Source organism: Culex pipiens, chromosome 3 (genome assembly GCF_016801865.2).
Source record: "Culex pipiens pallens isolate TS chromosome 3, TS_CPP_V2, whole genome shotgun sequence".
Lineage (NCBI taxonomy): Eukaryota > Metazoa > Arthropoda > Insecta > Diptera > Culicidae > Culex > Culex pipiens.
The window spans coordinates 125,931,863-125,952,652 of NC_068939.1; the positions used below are offsets into that span (position 1 = coordinate 125,931,863).

General features: G+C 40.2%; 1 protein-coding gene across 3 annotated transcripts in view; it reads right to left on the minus strand.

Moving 5' to 3' along the window:
• Window positions 1–20,790, minus strand: part of LOC120414393 (mucin-5AC) — a 140,146-nt gene that overhangs the window by 50,638 nt on the left and 68,718 nt on the right. For all 3 annotated transcript variants that reach the window (XM_039575571.2, XM_039575569.2, XM_039575570.2), the window contains exon 2: window positions 15,954–16,222. In XM_039575571.2, the coding sequence (XP_039431505.1) occupies window positions 15,954–16,222 (269 nt within the window). The remainder of the gene's footprint in view (window positions 1–15,953; window positions 16,223–20,790) is intronic.

Here is a 20,790-nt window from a genome sequence, read left to right on the forward strand (position 1 = left end):
ATAACTTTTACCCTTTTTCTGGCATTTTAAGGCAAAATAAAAAAATCATTCTTCACAGTTGAAAATACTTTATGAATAAAAAGTACCACTGCAAAAAAAAATATTTTTGATAGGCTGAGAAAACTTCCCATAACTTTAATTCTTGCCTTTATTGATCGAGTTTTGTTGCTGAGAAAAAGTTTTGAGTTTACATTTGGTAAAAAATAAGTTTTTCACAGTGCCATCTAATTAGCCCTAATCCGCAATCTGAATTGAATATTTCAGCATTTCAGAAAATATTCATTCCATTATAATGATGCATTTTGCTTCCTATGATCTTATCTTATTTTGGCTATTTGATTATATTTTTATTTTGTTATTGGATTTTATATATTTTCTAGAAAAAAGTCGGATTTAACGTATTAAAATGGCTGTATCTCGAGAACTACATCAGCAAACCTTTTGAAACTTGGCCTAGAGAAACTTGACAGTGATGAGAATAAAAATCTACCATTTTCTTAAAAAGCATTTTTTTTTTAAATTGCTGCAATTGTAGAGATTTTATAGATTTTCATACAAAAAGTCGAAAATGTCATTTTAAAATGGCTTAATCTCGAACTGCATCTGTCAATGTTTTCATTTTTGCCCAGAGGTGCGCTAAGGTGTATTAAATCCCTAAAGTGTAAGGCAAGACAAATCTTGCAAAAAAACATTTCAAAATGTCAAAAATAAGTAATTTAGCCCTTTTAAAAAGTTATTAGTGACGCTAAAAAAAAATTGTACATTGCAAACATAATTACTATTTTTTCGCCAACGATATTTAGAAAATTTCCGTATTAAGTTTTCAAAAAGAGCCAAATCGTAGATGTAAATAAACAGTATATCTCACTTGCTCTAGTGATAGTCCATGTTGAGGAAGAAAGGGATAGGCTGCTTGTTTACATCTGAGGTTTCGCCCTATTGAAAAGTTAATATCGCAAAAACTTAACATTCAAAGAATATCATTCAAAAAATCACTGAAATTGATCAGAAAACTACATTTTAAAAACTACTGTAATGTGACATGACATTACAAAATAGATATGGTATGATATTCCAAGACTTGAAATCTGAGTACTTATCTAACAGATGTAGTTTTGTGATTTTTAACGCTATTACTATCCAAATGTTTGTGAAATTTTAAGGTTTTTTTTTGTAAAAATGCGTAACAAAGAATCCCAAACGTACGACAACTGTTTAGCGAAAACATAAAATTTTAGTTTTTTTTTTCGAAAAACGTAGTTTTTTTAACCCCTACCCACCCAGAGCAAAACCGAGATTTTTTACGTTTTTCACCAGTACTCGTAACTGGACCGACCAAATTGGATGAAATTTTAATGGTTATAAGCTGACATTCCATATAAACTAACTCAGATTGAACCAGGTTGGAAAAATGCATGGTTGCAAAGAAATTTAATTTTGAAGACAAAAATTAGTGGTGCTCTGGAGTAACCATGGGCGTTAGAGGGTTAATGAAAACAAGAGCAAAAAATGTTAATTCCATCGAATTCTATGAAAAATTTCTTATCACTTTATATCCATATCAATGAGTATTTATCGGAAATACCTTATTTAGGGAAGATTTTAAGTATTTAAAATAAAACATGTTTTTATAACCAAAATCTTTGAAAAATTTCTGATCTTTTGATACTCACATTGCAAAAACGTAGTTTTGCGAAATAATTAAAATTTTAAAAAAGTATCAATCGTTTTCTATTAAACATTATTTACAAAAAAAACATTTAAAAAATCAGTAATTTTTTTTCCAATGAAAAAAAAAACAATAATTATATGCTCCCTCATTTTTAGGAAAATTGTTGAAGTGAGGGATTCTATTCTTAATTCTAGACATTGTTATCCGAGCATTCGTTGGTGAAGGTTGTCTGAATCAACATGACTCGTCGCGTCCCGGCGCAAAACGCCGGCAATATTTCCCTACCTGCGGCTCAAGCAGGCAAAAAAGTGGGAATTTCCAAAAGGAAGGTTGAGGCCTCAACTGATGGCCAAAAACCGGGAATTTCCAAAAGGAAGGTGCTTTTGGAAGTGACATCGAACAGCAAAAAGACGAAAAAGAGCGACGGTACTGTACCGATGGACGAGGAGGAGGAGAACTCTTCGTCGCACGAGGAGCAGCTATTGAAGAGCAACAAGTTTGCTGGACTGCCTGACGAGGACCAGGTAGCGGAAGCAAAGGAGAATGAAGTGAAACAGCGAAAGGAGAAACTGCCTCCTTTTTATGTGAGGCAATCAGCAGCAACGATCGACTTTCGTGCGGGGCTGGTTGAACTCATCAAGTCTGGGAAAGTCCAAGGCAACATTCGTCTGTGTCAGGACGGATTTAAGGTGCTGGTGCAATCCAGGCAGCACTATCAACTGGTCAAGGATTACTTGACCGAAAACGAGGCGGAGTACTTTACACATGATGTCGTCATGGATAAGCCGTACAAAATCGTCGTCAGAGGTCTGTACGACATGCCAGTGGAGGAATTAGCTGCCGAGCTAAAAGTTTTGAAACTGGATGTGTTGGCCGTGCACAAAATGAGCCGACGCAACAAAGACATCAAGTACCGTGACCAGCTCTACCTGCTGCATTTGGCTAAGGGATCGACGACGCTTCCTGAGTTGAAGGCAATTCGAGCGGTTTTCAACATTATCGTGTCGTGGGAGCGATACCGACCAGTGCATCGTGACGTCACACAATGCTTCAACTGCCTGGGTTTCGGGCACGGAGGTAAGAACTGCCACCTGAAGCGTCGTTGCGCCAAATGTGGTACCGATGCGCACATCACATCCCAGTGCATCCAAGATTCGCTGGTGAAGTGCCTCAACTGCAACGGTGAGCACTCGTCAACCGACCGAAAGTGCCCCAAGAGAGCTGAGTTCGTGAAAATTCGGCAGCAAGCATCGACGAAGAATCAGCCTCAGCGTCGTAGAACTCCTCCAGCCCTGGTGGAGGAAAATTTTCCACCTCTTCAACCGCGACGCCAGGTCCCAAACTTGGCACCGTTGCCGTTGGATCCCAGGAAGAGAGCTGAGATGAATCATCCACGGCCGGGTTCCAGCCAGGAGCCAAGACCAACCCAAGAACCAGCAGTTGAGGAAAATGGTAATGATCTTCACACCTCAACCGAACTCCTCAATATTTTCAAACAGATGTCCGCTGCACTGCGTGGATGCAAAACCAAGACCCAGCAGATTGAAGTGCTGACCTCGTTCGTCATCCAGTATGGATCGTAGGTCCCTGAAGCTGCTGAATTGGAACGCTTGCTCCATTAGGAGGAAGAACTTAGAGCTGGTGGATTTTCTTCGCGAGAAGGAGATCGACGTAGCTGCCATCACGGAAACTCATCTGAAGCCCGGTGAAAAAGTTTATCTGCAAAACTACAAGATCGCGACGCAGCTCGACAGGACCACCTCTGGAGGAGGAGGTGTGCTTGTCGCTGTTCATCGTGATCTCAAGCCACGCCGGCTGCCACACTTCAAGCTGGACATCATCGAGGCCGTTGGGGTGGAAATTCCCACTTCGGTTGGCCCAGTACTCTTCATTGCTGCATACTGCCCTCGTCAGGTGAATTCCAGAGATGGTTCAGCAGCAAAACTGAAGGGCGATATCCAGAAGCTGACACGGCGGAGCGCAAAGTACATCATTGCTGGTGACCTCAACGCGAAGCATGAAGTTTGGGGCAACAGCAGGAGGAATCGGAACGGAGTGATTCTGCACAACGATCTGCAAAACGGATACTACAACGTTGTGAGTCCGGATCGTCCAACGAGGGTGGCTCGGTCTGGGAATCACTCAATCATCGACTTCTTCATTACCAATATGGCTGAGAACGTGGCTCATCCTGAGGTGTTTGAAGAGTTGAGTTCTGATCACTATCCGGTGGTTGTGGAGGTTGGAGCTTCCGTTACTCCGCAGCGGCAACCAACCCGGAAAGATTACCACAACGTTGACTGGCAGCAGTTTCAGCAAGTGGTAGACAGCAACATCGACTATGATCAACACCCGGAAACTTCTGCTGATATTGATCGTTCGCTGGAGGTGATCCAGCAGGCTATCAACCAAGCAGAGGCTGCCAACGTTCGGGAGGTTCCTGTTAATTTTAAGGTAACTGATATTGACGTAGATACTAAACACTTGATTAGACTTAGGAATGTTTATAGGAGACAATATCAACGGACTGGGGACTATGACAAAAAGATTTCAGTGAACAATTTGAACAAAATCATACAAGACCGACTTGACAATATCAGAAATCAAGAATTTTCAAAACATGTAAGCCAGCTTGGGAATTATTCAAAACCATTTTGGAAACTTTCAAAAGTTCTTAAAAATAAACCAAAGCCTATTCCTCCTCTTATTGTTGAGGATTCTCCTTTGATTACATCCGAGGAAAAGGCAAATGCACTTGGACTTCATTTTGTTAGTTCACATAATCTTGGCGCTTCCATGACCAGCCGTAAAGAAACATCAGTTGCCAATAGTATTTCAACAATCAATGACTCTACCTTTGAATTTCCTGCAGATTCCCATGTTTCTGGTGAGGAAGTCAAAGTTGCAGTTAAACAAATGAAAAATATGAAAGCTCCAGGCTTTGATAACATTTTTAATCTAGTGTTGAAAAAACAGAGTGATCAGTTCTTTCAACATCTAGCCAATATTTTCAATAAATGTTTGCAACTTGGATACTTCCCCACCAATTGGAAACTGGGCAAAGTCATACCAATTTTGAAGCCTCAAAAAGATCCAACATCGCCAACAAGTTATCGTCCCATTAGTCTTTTGAGTAGTCTGTCCAAACTCTTTGAGAAGGTCATCTATTCAAGGCTTTTGGATTTTACCAACGATAATAATATAATTTTGAATGAGCAGTTTGGCTTCCGAAAGGGGCATAATACTGCTCATCAGCTTACGAGAGTAACTAAAATCATCAAGCAGAACAAGCTTGAGTCTAAATCAACTGCTATGGCTTTGTTGGATGTTGAGAAGGCTTTTGACAATGTCTGGCATGATGGTTTGATACATAAACTGTATTTATACGGTTTTCCAATGTATCTTATCAAAATTATCCAGCACTATCTTTCGGAGAGATCGTTCAGGGTTTTTCTGAATGGGATTGCTTCTGGATTATTCAACATTGATGCTGGGGTTCCCCAAGGAAGTATTCTTGGCCCACTTCTGTACAATATTTTTACATCTGATTTGCCTACTCTTCCTGGTAATGGTGTGTTGTCACTTTTTGCTGATGACACTGCCGTTATTTATAAGGGTAAAATAACCAGATATTTAGTTGGCCGCCTTCAGAAGGGTCTTGACGTTCTTTCCGAATACTTTGGCGACTGGAAAATTCGCATTAATGCAGCCAAAACTCAAACCATCATTTTTCCACTTTCCAAATCGGCCAGATTTGCCCCAAAGGATGATGTTTTGATAAAAATGAATGATGTTTCGATACCCTGGTCGAAGGAAGTTGTCTATTTAGGTCTCATACTTGACTCGAAACTATTGTTTCGGCAGCATGTAGATAAAATATTGAACAAGTGCAGCATTCTCATCAGGTGTTTGTATCCTTTAATTAACAGAAAATCAAAGCTATCTTTGAAAAATAAGCTAGCAGTTTACAAACAAATAATTTACCCCGTTATTGAGTATGCAGTACCTGTTTGGGAATGTTGCGCTAGAACTCATAAATTGAAGCTCCAGCGTGTCCAAAACAAGGTACTCAAAATGGTTTTGAATGTTTCTGGCTGGACAAGATCAAGTGAGGTTCATGAATTAGCAGAAGTAAAAATGTTGGATCAGAAGATTCAAGAAAAATGTTTGAAATTCAGGGAAAAATGTGCTATATCTGAATACCCCTTGATTCAAGGATTGGTTTAGTTTATGGTAAGATTAAGTTAGTTTTAGGTTAGGTTATGTTTTCTTAATTTTTTTTTTCCTCATTGTACCTAGTGTTACAAAAATGATAAATTATATACTGTTAAAGTTAAGAAAATGAACAGTGTTTAAATCACGAAAAGCAAACTAAAGCTGAAGAGCCACAGCTGACCACTTATTATGTAAACCAAATGTAATTATTATAAGAAAGATTCAATAAAGTATATTTAATTCAAAAAAAAAAAAATTCTTAATTCTAGAACATGCTACGAAAACAAATTCACAAATAATTGAGTTTTGCAAACAAACTTCAAAACTGTCTTGAATACTAGTCTATGCAAACATTGTCCAAAGCACTGATGCGCCATAATCAATCACTAGCGCAGCGGCTCCGCTCAGATTCCTCGTGCCGCTGTTCCAAACATGGAAGTCTGCTGAGCCTCATCATTTTGCATAAAAAAGAATCATACAACAATAAAAAAAGCTCAGGGCCAAATAGAGCATAACCAAGCGCAACAATCCGCCACTACCGCCGCCTGAATGATGAAGCCCTCGGAAGGATCGAATTTCGTTGCATCACCCTGATTTTCACCCAGTTTTCACATTCGATTTTCTCGATTTTCCTCATCGCGCAGCGATGTTGTTCACGGCAATTATCTGTACAAGAGTTTCACCGCCTTTTTTTCAAGTTCTTGGAACTTTTTTAAAGCGACAACACTGCTGTAGACTGACACCACCTCCACCTCCGCGAGCCCACGATTATTCGAGACCCAAGTGCTCGCAAGTAATTAGACCTGGGCGCTACATTTACGACCTACAAAGTGTGTGTAGGTTGCAGCTGTGACGACGAGTTGAATGGTCAGTTCAAGATCTTTGGAGCTCTTTGAGGGCTTGCTGGACGGACGTGGACACTTGAGATTCTGGGTTTCTGGGCTACATGATAGCTTAGCGGTGGTTCAAGTGTTGAATAACCTTTAAAAGCACAAATTTTACGTAATTATGAAGCATTTTTGAGGTAGTTGAGTTTCTTGGGATATTGCTACACCTAAAAGGTGGTTGACATCCTAAGTTTTTCAAGTTATCTGATTTAATTCCAGTAGCAACCAAAACATAACCTCACCCAAGAAGGAGGGAGCTCAACTCAGCTAATGATCATCAATTTTCGCCTAATCACGCCTCCTCCAAACACGAACCATGACGCAATACCGCACGTTAGATCTTCTCCAAAGCTGTTTACTCACGATTCTCGCTCCCCAGTACTGGGAAGGGGGAGGTTGATGTGCCTCGCTAATCCAACATAACGTTATCGTGTGTAGTGAGGCGATATTCTACAACGTGAGTGAGTCAGCGAGTCTTTATCCCACCGTCGGAATCTCGCCAAACGCGCAAACGAAAGTGAAATCTTCCCTTGTTTACGTTTGGTGTTGCTGAACTGTGCTGATTCTTGGTCCGAAGCTGTGTTAGTGCCGTTTAAAAGCAGCATTCAAAGCATTAAGAACGTTGCTAATTAGTGTTCTATGCCGGTCGAAGCACTTAATGACACACTTAATCGGCCATTAGCAGGCAGCGTTTAGTGTCTCGAACGCGCGATGGGAATCGCAAATGTAAACAAACAAACAAAAAAAAATTAAAATACAATTGCACGAGCGCGTTATCGCGCTTCGCGATCGTTCTGTAGTGCACTTTGGCATAACCTCACTTTTTGTTCGTGAGCGACTCTTGGGTTACTCCCACGAAACAAAAAAAGAACTTCAAAAAACGCTTCAACAGAGTCGAAACTCATCATCTCAGATTGAGCAACTTATGCAAATTAAGAACGGCTTCCGAAAACTCTCATTTTAAGAAGTGAGCAGTTCAGTTAGTTTTTTCTCGACCTAACAAAAAGTACTAAAACTTGCAAGTCATCCTTTTTGACAGATGCGAGTGGATGATCATATGAGTTTCTAAGCCCAAATAATGCATAGTGCTTTGAAAGCTGTAAGCTAATCCAGTAACTCTATGTTGTCAAATTCACTGTTGTAGATTTTGAAAACATTACAGAATTTCTCGAGGATTCCGAATATGTAAAAATTGTGCCCAAAAAATGCCGTCTTCTTGGGCTCATAACGAACAAATATTTAAAAATTGATGAATAATTTGGCAAGCAGAAATATTTGAAAAATTCGAGTTGCAAAAAAACGGACACTGTATACAATTTTACAAAATTATTCAGTTTTCAAACCAATCAATCTTTAAAAAAACAAAATTGCGAAGCTCTAGAACTCGAAAGAATAATGTGATAAAAGGCATATCCAAGTTTAAATATACCCTTTCCTCCTTTGCAATTTTGTTTTTTTTCATAATTATTATTTTATTTTTTTATAACCCACTCATTTTAAATATAGCATTTCTAAGTGGGTAATTCTCTACCAACTCACACGAAATCAGGAAAAGTTGCCCCGATCCCTCTTCAATTTGCGTGAAGCTTTGTCCCAAGGGGTAACTTTTGTCCCTGATCACGAATCCGTGGTCCGTTTTTTGATATCTCATGACGGAGGAACGGCACGACCCCTTTTATTATTGAGCATGCAAAAAAGAGATGTTTTTCAATAATTTGCAGCTTGTGACTTTTATGTAAAATTGGACGCCCGAACGTATTTTTCGTCGAAAAAAAAACTAAGAAAGTTTTAAAAACTATGCCTTTTTCCGTTACTTGACTGTAAAAATAAATGAAACATGTCATTTTATGGGAAATTTTATGTACTTTTCGAATCTACATTGACTATTTTTTATTTAGAACAGCATTTTCCATTTTAAAATTACGTCTTTTTTTAACTTTGCAGGGTATTTTTTTAGAGTGTAACAATGTTTTACAAAGTTGTAGAGCAGATAATTTAAAGTTTTTATAAAAACACGAAATTTTAAAAATGAAAATTTTTATTCTAAATAAAAAAAATAGTCAATGTAGATTCGAAAAGTTCATTAATCCTCTACAACCTAACCCCGCCTTAAGACAGGCTTCGATCTCAAAAATCGCCAAAAATCAATTTTCCAACCGATTTTTGATCTTTAAAAAGTATTGGAAAGAAGAACTTTTGAAATTTTAGAAAATTTCAGGGTTGAAAGTTTAACTTGTTTAATGTGACTTTGCCAATGTTTTTAAAAATGATATTTTTTAAGGGATCAACTTCGGCTGTGTTTTTTACTAACATTTCCTATATTTTCAGGAAAAAGAAGTATAAAGTAATTTTTGTAGTGTCCCAGACTATGCCTCTACGCATTTTTTTTTGCAATTTTAATGAAGATGGTGCCATTCTATAGCAGAAAATGTGAAAAACATGCAAAAAAAATTAAAAAGTGACTGCGTGAACGTGAAAAAATTAGATAGGCAAAATATAATTATATTAGGTGGTAGAATAGGCCAAATACTACCAAAAACAAACATAAACTAAACAAGATAAATTCAAATTAAAATATTAAAAATAAAGCAAGGAAAAACATAAAAAAGAGAAGTTAAGTTTTTCGTAGAACAAAAGTTGCTCAAAATGACCTCCTAAACACGGGAAAAATAAATATTTTCGAAAAAAAATTTGGGCAGTAGAGGGTTAAATTGACATGTTCCCATTTTTTACAGTTGAGTAACGGAAAATAGCAGAGTTTTAAAAACTTGTTTAGTGTTTTTTGCTCGATGAAAAATACGTTTTTTCGGAATTCTGAGTACGCCATCAAATCGGGAGTCTAATTTTACATAAAAGTCCCATTGACACCAAATTTCTATCTTATCACCGTTTCAGGCTGCAAATTATTGAAAACACCTCTTTTTCGAATGTTCAAAAGTTGAAGGGGTCGTACCGCCCCTCCGTCAAGAGACATAAAAAACGGACCTCGGATTCGTGATCAGGGACAAAAGTTACCCCTTAGGACAAAGTTTCACGCAAATCGAAGAGGAGTCAGGGAACTGCTGTGTGAGTTGGTGTAATTTTCACTCAATTTTTTTCAAAACTGAACAAACCTAGAAATGATTTAGAAATGGTTCGTTTTGTTCAAGTCTGGGGGATTTTCACTCAGAATTCAAGTAAAATCAACAAAACACGGTTTGAATTCAACCAGAAATTGGTGAATGTCAAAAAATTTAAAACTCATTTCTATTCCCTTGTGGACCACCAATCAGTGAGGTACTCCTCGATATTAGCTCCTGAAAAGTGCTAAAAAGTGCAAAAAAATGCCTCACGGCAAGAAAAAGAGGCGGTCCTCACCAGCAGGATCGGCAGATTTGAAGAAGCTAAAGAATGCCGACGCGCTACCTGCAAAGCCAGGCAGTTTGAGCAAGGACGCTCAAAATTCGTCTGGAAACCAGTTTGCTACCCTCCCTGTGGACGTGAGCGAGAAGAAAGAATTTGAACGACGGGAAAAGTTGCCACCCATTTTTGTGAAAACATCGTCATCGGATTCGGTGCGAAAGTGGCTGACCGGGTTTATCAAATCTGGTGCTTTACGAGCTTCCATTCGCTTGTGTGCTGATGGACTCAAAATTCTGCTACCTACCAGAAAGGATTACAACTACGTTCGGGATTTCCTGAATAACACAAAGATTGAATACTACAGCCATGACGATCCAGGTAAACGCCCCATGAAACAGGTCCTCCGTGGCCTGTATGACATGGATGTGAATGTGTTGAAAGAAGAGCTCAAATCTCTTAAGCTGAACGTGATCGAAGTCTTCAAGATGACGAGACACAACAAGGACATCAAGTATCGTGATCAACTGTACCTGGTTCATCTCGAGAAAGGATCGACAACGCCGTCTGAGCTGAAGGCAGTTCGGGCAATTTTCAACATCATTGTGACTTGGGAACGTTATCGTCCAGTGCACCGTGACGTGACGCAGTGTTCGAACTGTTTGCAGTTTGGGCATGGTGGAAGGAACTGTTTCATCAAGAGTCGTTGTGCAACCTGCGGAGGTGAGCACAAAACTCAAGCTTGCGAATCAATCAACGAGAACATTGAAGCCAAATGCTTCAATTGCGGCGGCGACCATTCGACCAAGAATCGAAGCTGCCCAAAACGTGCTGAGTTTGTAAAAATTCGGCAGCAAGCGACGACGAGGCACCAACCAAATCGTCGCAAAACACCACCAACTTTCACGGACGTGGATTTTCCTGCTTTGGCGTCACCTGGAGCGGGATCTGTTCGAGTGGTTCCAAATCTGCAGCCATTGCCGTTGAATCAGCGGCAAAAAGTTGCAGAGAACACAACACCTCCTGGCTTCAGACAGCAACCGAGGGAAAACCAACCAGCAGCAACGGATGAAGGCAGCAGTGACCTGTTTTCACCACAAGTACTGCTGAACATTTTCATCGAGATGACAACAACACTGCGTGGGTGCAAAACTCGCCAGGAACAAGTAAGAACCCTTGGAGCATTCATCTTAAAATACAGTTCGTAGTTTACTCGTTCTAATGATTTTGAATAATTCAAAGAATTTTTATTTTAGTTTTAAGTTAGGATTAGTTGTTAAAGTGATTTTTTCTTTTTTTTTTGCCCAAATGTATTCGATTAAATGCAAATATGTAAAACAATTTGAAATAAATGAATGAATGTGAACAGTTAATAATAAAACGAAAAATACAACAAAGATGAAGAGCATTTAGCCATACCACTTAGAATGTAAATGAAATGTAATTATTATAAGAGAGTTCAATAAAGACATATTTAATTTCAAAAAAAAATTCAAAAACTCATTTCTGAGTAGGCTCGAGTTTGAAGAAAAAAAGGAAAAAGTGGTTTTGTTTTGATGATTTTTATAATATATTATATGTTTGACAGGTTAAGGGTTTAAATTAACGACTTTCACTATTTAAACAACATATTTTGCTAAACTTTCTATAAAATCTGTTTGGTCACTTCCCATTAAGCTATTTATAAATTGATTTCAGTTGAAAACGCTTTTAAAAAGCTGTGGTTGTGCGTCAAAGCGATGATTAGCCAACATTAGGTGCCCAATGTTACACAGCAAAAAATCCGATGGTAAAATCGCATGCAAAAGCATGCACATCTCCTTCGTCAAAATAAACACTTAATATTACACACTGCAGGTACAATTTTTGCAAACACAAAAAAAAAGTTGCAACCGACGGGATTCAAACCCAGCACCAACAGTAAGGACTGGCACCTTAGCCCACTCGGCCATCAGACCGATGTAAAGCTAGAAGGATAAACGCATATATCAGCTTGACATTTCGGTCAAGTAGATTTCCCATACTGATGGACTACATATTTCAGGGCATAAAATTACATAAAATTGCATAAAATAATGCAATATTTATTTTACACCCAGCACTTTTACACGCAGCTGGATTACTACTTTTTTAGCTGTGTATACATGCCTTCCCCCTCCCCTATGTCAAAAATAAAATGTATTCTTTTTTTTCCTACGTGATTTTTTTCGGCATTTAGTTCAAGGATTCGTTTTGCTCTTCATCCACTAGAAAGCAGTCAATTTTTTTTATTGTTGTTAAAACAAGCAATTCTTCTACAAGATATTCTTTCCAACAAAAAAACGGCATCCAACCCGGCATCAGAACCTAACTGTGCATTGACCGAAGGCAACCCCTCACACACACATGATTTCACCACCACTTGTTATTGTTTACAAGCCCCGGGCGAGGGGTAGGTCGTTTGTGAAAAGTATGCCCCCCTCGAGGTCACCGCCAACATCTACAACCGACTCATCAGCAGGTCATTCAGCTAGAACAGACGCTTTGGGGTTATCGTCTTCGGCGAACTTTTACGATAGCCGGACGAACCCATCGCCTAACCTCGTTCGGTTTCTGGCCGTTGACTTCTTCAGAAGCTTGTACATTAGACGTGTATGTTGGAGTGCATTCTTCCTCTTGAATGGCTGCACCTCTTCGAGAACTCCTCAAGCGGTCTTTGTCCAACTTGAATACCTTGCCCGATGGTTCAGATCATCGAACAACGCACAGTTCATCGAATCTCTATGCTATCATAGAGCGGGAATCTAGACACAAAGTTTGACTTGGGAATTATGAATCTTGAAATTTAAAATATAAACAAAGTAAAAGGTCTAGGATCCGCCCTAAGCAAGTCATACGATCATCACCAACGAAAAAAATGAGGTTAGATCTACAGTATCGAACCCAACAACTTCGCCGTTCATCTTCAACTCCACTCTATAAGAACCACCGCCCGGGCCGGCTCCAATCGCCTAAAGACACCCGTGAAGCTACCGGAAAAGTGGCTGGTTAGTTGTTTTGACGGCGGCACGGTCAGAAGGCAGATGACCTTAGCCGCTTCTTCGCGGCAGGTTGTTCAACAACACCTCATTATGGCTTGGCCGAGCCCGGCAATCGCGGGCATTTCGAAAGGTGACGGTGGTCGTCGAGAACCGTTTGCGTGTGCGTCTCGTGAGAAGTGAGTTGTTTGCCCTCTTTTTATGAGGCGATTTTTTGGTGAACTTTACGCGCTTTTTTGCACGGGGTGTTTCCGTTGCATGTTCGAGACAAGTGCGCGGTTCCGAGTTTCATCAAATTATGCAGAGTTGGTTGGCATTTGGCGTCACGAGATGGCCTTGGCGAGATCGATCAGCGCGCGGAGATTAGCTCGGAGTTGACCTTTTAACTACTTTGAGTCGTTTGTCGATAAGTTCGAGGTTTGTGGAAAGTACCTCCCAAAACTTGGAAGATCAAAGCGGGAATTGTTACCACACAGAAGAAGATTGATGAGCCTCCACTTCGTAACGCTCAAAAGCTTATCAAATTGAGTTATTTATTCCATTATCAAGCTTAAGTGCCCTCGGCAGAACCCAGCTAATCGTCCGTGGTAAAATTAATTTCTTCGTCGAATTGCTGCTAAAAGCAAAACAAAGCCATGCAAAACTAGACACGTGAGGTGAAGAATGCTGATTGCCGCCGCCGAGGTTCTTGATTGGGCACTATTCATGGTATCGCTTCTTTGCGAAGATCTTCTGAAGCTGTGTATCCATAGCTGCATAATTCGCACAATAAAACATCTTCCATGATGATGAGCGCACGGAAAATAATGCATTACTGCAGCCGTGAATAATGAGCATGAAAGCTGGAAAGTTCACGGAGTTCATGAAAAAAATGAATACGCGCAAGCGTTACGCTTGGTGAATTGTGTGCCAATCTACAAATTGGTTAAAAGAAATCGACGAAATACAACGCGTAACGCCTGTGTGTTTTTAATTTTTTTCTGTGTTGGCATGTTTTCCGTGTTAAGATGCATGTAAATTTGCGCTGCGCTGAAGAAGTTGAAGTGTTCATCAGCGTAGAGCACCGCTCAGCTTTTGAAATGCAATAAATCAAGCGAAGAGGTAAGGTTTTGGACGAAAATATTCGCGCGATCCGCAGGGAGTCGAGATAGACAACCCTGCGCCGCAGGTGATGAATGCAGGATCAGCTGGGCTGATGATTAGCTGGAAGTTTGAGAGGAGTTTGGACAATGGCAAACCGCACTTTGTTGGAAGCCGTTAAGATTGTATCTCGGAAAGCCATGCCGTGACGGGAGGCAGCTGCCGAAGGATTAGAACGGTTTGAGAAGAAATTATTTTCTTTTGCTGTTATTTTGTGTTATTTTGGTGAAATCAATAAAATACAAAGCGTAACGCCTCCGCGTTACATTAAGAAACGAAATGGTTTGTATCTCACAATTTGGCAACACTGCTGAATGACAAAAAGCTATCTAATCAATCTTTATTCATAAATTCGCAAAATAGCTCGCAAGTTGACTCTATTGACCCCGTTCCGTTTGCTTGGAAACCCCCAAACCAGACCAATTAAAACTAACACGACCTCAAACCGTCAACCCGTCCAAATTGTCTCGAAAATCGTTCAATTCATCCATTTCGGCCAAAAGTAGTGTCACAAAACTACATTTTCGCAGCCTCCACTTGCCGAATCAACAAGATCTGACACCGAAACATTTAACACCAATTCGCGAGAGAATAACAACAAAAAGTGTAACGTAATGGTCGATTATATTTGCGCGCGCATTTTAGAAGGTCGTTGAGCCATTATCAAACCAGTACGGATTTAGCGAAAAAGAGGGGAAAACAGAAAGAAAACGAAACACTTTCACGCTGATAACTGTAACTCTGGAGTTCGTAACGCTTTTCCTTTCGCTGCCTCGCGGCAGCAGTTTTTCCAACTTCCAACCACTTTCGATTTTGTTGGCAACCCGGCTTTTGCTTAATTATACCGATTCCGGTTTTGTTCCCGCTTTTCTGCTCTGCGGCACACACACCGGTTTGATTGCCATAATTGAGATTGAAAGTGGTTATTATTGGATGGTTGCCGTAGGGGGTGAAATGGACTACTTGGGCCTAAAATTTGAATTTTTGACGTTTCGGCCCACTTGGGAGCATCTTCAGGGTCAACCACAGAAATATCACCAAAAATTAATCAAATTTCGAAAGAAAACATAACCTAAAAGTCTCAAGGGGTCCAGTTCACCCCACAGCACCACAAATCACCAAGTAGAGACAGCGCCGTCGGCGAAGAATTGCTAACGTACAGCAAGTGTTACAATTTTTTATCTCCCTTCCCTCTTAATCACAATCCACTCCACCGCTGAAAACCCGTTTCAGTGGGCCGTGCAAACTCTACCAGCAAGAGAGTGACAGGTGCCTCTCTAGTTTATCGACGATAAAAAAAATCTGTGGCAAGGTCATTCGGAGTTGTTGTTTACCTCTCTCACACACACCCTTATCGTCAAGTAGTTCATCTCGCCAAGTTGTTGTTTGTTTGGGGTGAACTTGTCCGCACGGTTTCCAGCGAGATAATCAATTTTAATTAGGAAACACAACTTTTGAGGTTATGTTTTCATCACACGCTCGATGAGCTCAAACGATAACGCACAAATTCATTCCAAAATGCCGTTGACCTGTGTTGCCGCTTGTTAAACCAACTCAAACTAACCTAACCTACAAATCTACTTACAAGAAAAAGTCACACGCTTAATCTAACCTCACAAAAGCTGTTCAAAATCGCACACAAACGCAATCAAATGTCAAAAAACTTGATCATTTCCCACTTACCGTGTAGGTGAACTGGAAGTACGACGGCGTTACGCCACTCCGCGAGGACAGCGGTCCGTCGTCGTTGGCCGTCTCTACCTGGCTGGCTCCGGTCTGGCCCCGGCCGGGCCGTCCGCCACCATTCGCGGCACTACTGCCGACGAAAAGGGTCTGCTCCTGGTACGAGTCGGGCGGCTGGTTCCGCTGGATGGACGAGGGAAAAAACCCGTTCCGGGGGTTCTCGTACGATGGCACGAAGCGGCCCTGGTTCTGGGCGAAGTAGAAGTTGTCTGGAAGAAAAAATGGAAGGGTAAAGGGCTGTTAGAGATGGTTGTTCCAAAGCAGTACGAGGCAGTTGATGACAGTTAGTGAAGTTGATTTAAATCATTTGCCGATAGTTAACGGCAATCGAAAGCAGTTGAATACAGTTTGAGGCAGTAAAAGTAAGCCAAAAGCAGTACAAATTTATTTTTCCAATTAAAATTATTTGCCGGAAGTAAACGGCAGTCAGAAGCAGTTGAATGCAAACTAAGGCAATACATTTCGGTCAAAAGCATTACAGAGCAGTAACAATCAGTTGAAGGCAGTCGAAGTCAGACGCAGTCAAAGAATTCAACTAAAGCCAGTCAAATTCTGCTAACATAATTCTGCCAACATAATTCTGCCCACATCATCGAAGGCAGTTGACTTCCTTCAAAGGCATTTGAAAGTAGTCGAAGTCAATTAACGGCGGTTGGAAGTAGTTGAAGGCAGTTTCAGGGACAGTGAAAAACTGCCAAATACAGTCAAAGCCAGTTTAAGACAGTCGAAAGCTGTCGTGCAGTGAGCAGTGAGAAGCAGTTGAACCAGTGATAAATTTAGATTTCGGTCATATTCTGTCAAAAGAAGACAATCAAAGTAAGTAAATGACAGTTGAAGGCAGCCGCATGCAATTAAAAGCAATTTAAGCCAGTTGAACTAATGAAAACTTCGAAGTAGGTAAAATTCTGTTAAAGATAGACAAAAGCAGTTAAAGGTAGTTGACGTCAGTCAACGGCAGTACAAAGTACTCGAAGGAAATCAAAGTCTATAGGAGGCAGTTCTTGAAGCCATTCAAAGGCAGTTGGCTAGTCGAAAGTCGAAGCCAGAAGTCAGTTGAAGATCGCCAAAAGAAGCCGAAAGCAGTTGAAGTTAGTTGAAGGCAGTTGAAGGGCAGATGAAGAGAGTTAAAGTCAATCGAAGGCAGTTGAAGTCAGACGAAGTCGGTTGAAGTCGTATGGAATCCATTTAAGTCAGTCGAGTTGCAGGTTGCAGACACTCAAAATCAGTGGAAGATTGCCAAAAGCAGTTGAATTCTGCCAAAATTAGCCGAATACAATCAAAGTCAATTGAAGACAGCCAAAGTAAGTAGAAAGCAGTTGAAGTTAGTCGAATGCCCTTAAAGTTATTCGAAAGCAGTTGAATTCTACCAACGGTAATAGAAACTGGCGCAGTAAACCATATCAGATCAAATCAGTCAGTAGAAAAGCAAACAAAAGCAGTTGGAGTCATTCAAAGGCAGACGCAGAATGGCAAAGTTAGATGAAGGGAGTCAAAAGCAGTTAAAATCAGTCGAAGGCAGTTAATGTCAGGCACAGTCAGAGATATATTAGTTTAATTCAAGCCAGTTGAAGGCAGCCAAAAACAGTGAAAGCCAACGAAATGATTGCGAAAACGGTCGAATTCTGCCATAAGTTGTTGAAGGTAGTTGTAGGCAGAGAGTGAAAGTCAAACAAAGGCAGTTGAAGTCAAATGAAGTCAGTTGTAGTTGTATGACATCCATTTTAGTCAGTCGAGTTGCAGGTACTCAAACGCAGTGGAAGATTGCCAAAGGCAGTTGAATTCTGCCAAAGTTAGTCGAAGACAATGAAATTTAGTTGAAGTTTGCCAAAGGAAATCAAACGCAGTTGTAGTTAGTCGAAGACAATCAAAAGCAATAGAAGACAGTCAAAAGTGTTCGAAGTAGGTCGAATTCTGCCAAAGTTAGTTGAAGTTTGACTTGAGGCGCAGTAAGTCAAATCAGACAATATCAGTCAGTAGAAGACAGATGAAGGCAGTTGAAATCAGTCAATGTCAAATTAGTTCAATTTAGTTGAAGGCAGTCAAAATCAGAGGAAAACGACGAAATTACGAAAACGGTCAAATAAGGTTGCTGAAGGCAGTTGGATGCAGTTTAAAAGGCAGTGGAATAAAATATTTAAAATCTGAAAAAAAATAGTCGAAGGAAAATCAAGGGCAGTAGAAATTACTCGAAAGCAGTTTAAATCAGTCGGAGGCAATTGAATGCAGGCACCGCAAGCCAAATCAGTTGTAGGCAGTTACATGCATTCTAAAGCACTCAAAATCTGTCAATGGCAGTAGAAAGTATATAAAAGCAGTCTAACTCAATCGAATATTGAAGACAGCTGAAGGCAGTTGAAGTTGAATTTGTCGAAGGCAGTCAAAAGCAGTCGAAGTCAGTCAAAAAGTAAACGCAGTCAGTCAGAGTAAGATGAAATCAGTTAAAATCAGTTAAAGCAGTCAAAAGCAGATAAAAGCAGTTGAAGGCGATCAAACCCGGATGAAATCAAACGAAGTTAGTTGAGTCCTATCAAATTCCGTCAAAATCAGTCAGCGGCAGTAGAAAGTATAAAAAAGCAGTCTAATTCAGTCTTAAAGTTGGAGGCAGTTGAAGTCATGGTATGAGTCAATCAAGTTTGTCGAAAGCAGTTAAACGCAGTCGGAGGCAGGGAGTCAAGGCATTCAAATGTAGTCGAAGCAGTCAAAGCCTGTCAACGGCAGTTGAAGTCAGACGAAGTCAGTCACTATCTGTCAAAATTGCCTCTTTTATTTTGACAGACTTCAGTTGTCGTTGAAGTCAGTCACAATCTGTCAAGCTAGTCGCGTCACCAAAACAAAGACCTTTATCCTTCTCATTACTGCCGCGGTTTAAAAGCCAGCTAACCAAACGTCGCGGTCATCTACATTTTTCAGCGATTACCGAATTTCCATCTCATCCACAAAGCTTCCTTCTTCCATTTCCCGCCAGCGCTGCGCGTTGTCTTTCGACTGCGATTTTTTTCTGCTCTTCACCACACTGTTTTGGGGCCATAATGCGACTGAATTACGGCGAACGGATGACGGAAGAAGCTCCGCGGTTAAATAATAACGATGATGGTACCGCGCAGATGAAGAAAACATTAACACTTCTTTTTTTGCTACAATGCCGGCAGGGGATTTCGTAACGCAGAGAGAGACGAGGAGAAGTGGTGTGAAGATTTGGTTGGTGGGTGCCAAAATTGACATCCACGCGGTTGATTTAAATTAAATTTGAACTTCATAACCGGCTGGCGGAAACCCTTGCGGGTGAGTTGGCCTTGAAATAATGCTGGACGTTTTTAAGGTCAATAAAAAAATATTTAAGTAAAAAAAATATATTTTGTCCGTAATTGAAAGTGTTGCCAGAAAGTATATTTTCAATAACATTTTTTGCAATTTTAAATCCAAAACTCACTAAAATATTGCTAATGAGCAAATCCCGTCAACTTTCACGCAACACACGTCCGTCGAATTTTCCCACAGCAATTTTCCGCCCTATTTGGCGGCGGCTGAATAAAAGCGAAAGCTCCACGAAATTGCCTCCGTGCTGGTGGGAACAGCCACGTTTCGAATCAATCGAAAATCAAATTTTTGGCACTGACCGCCAGCCACCAATCGTCGAAATATGGGCAGCAAATTTAATTCACTGGCAACCAAATCGAATCGAGCGCGTGAAGGTCAACAAGTTTATTTTTCTGCTAATTAATTGGTTAGAAATTTCGATGTGAATTTTGTACACTATTTGTGGCTCTTTTTGCTCGAGAAATTGTGAAATATATTTGAAAAATGCATTTTTCAGTAGATTTTTTCAGTTTTTGTGGAAAAAGTAAAAGCACTCATAAACGAATGTAATTTTACATATTTGTACATGTGAAATTACTCATTTATTCAGACACTAAATCTGTCAACATTCACTGATGTTATATTACCATGACTTTGTTTACTGTGTACCACTTAACATGTATAACTTTACATCATTTCATGTGTAATTTTACTTAAACAATAAAATGAATAGAAAAACATTAAAATCTGTGATCTCATGAAAAGAACTTGAATTATGAATGGTTGAAAAAATGTGGATGATTATAACTGTAATTGCGTTGTAATTTTACCTGAATTTATGTGGAACATGTTAAAATTACACATTAAAAGAAGTAAATTTACACACTTCCAGAGGCAATACTTTTTCTGACGCAAAATTCTCTCAACATTCTTAAACCTTATTTTGATGATAAACCACTGTTATTCGCCAACCAATCTACGGGTATTGAACCTCTAAACCTTCTGCGCTTCTGCTCAGGTGGCCGAACCCGTATGACCAGAGCCACGATTAAGTTGTGCAACGTTTCTCAATTTTACAACGTACATAAATTTTCGCCAAGAATTCACCAAACACCCTGCCGCGTGACGCCCATAATTTCGCGTGACGGCGTCAAGCGATTAAGGTCAAGGCACTGAACCTCTTGCCACAACTTTGTGTGACCGAGCCAGCATCCGGGTTGGGTCGTAACCTTAATTCGCCAAGAATAATGAGCAACCCCACACGCCATTTTACTGACCACCACCACCATCCGACTGGCAGAAAGAGGTAAGAAGATTCTTTTGATTCATTTCTTGGAGAAGCTCAAGAGTGCTCGAGACTTTGTCCAGAATGATTAAGCTGGTGACTCAGCGGGACTCTCGGTGGGACTCTCCACTGAGTACATACGTTGAGTACGCGTACGTGCGGGGTCCCCCTCAACAAAGACAAATTGAGGCCAGC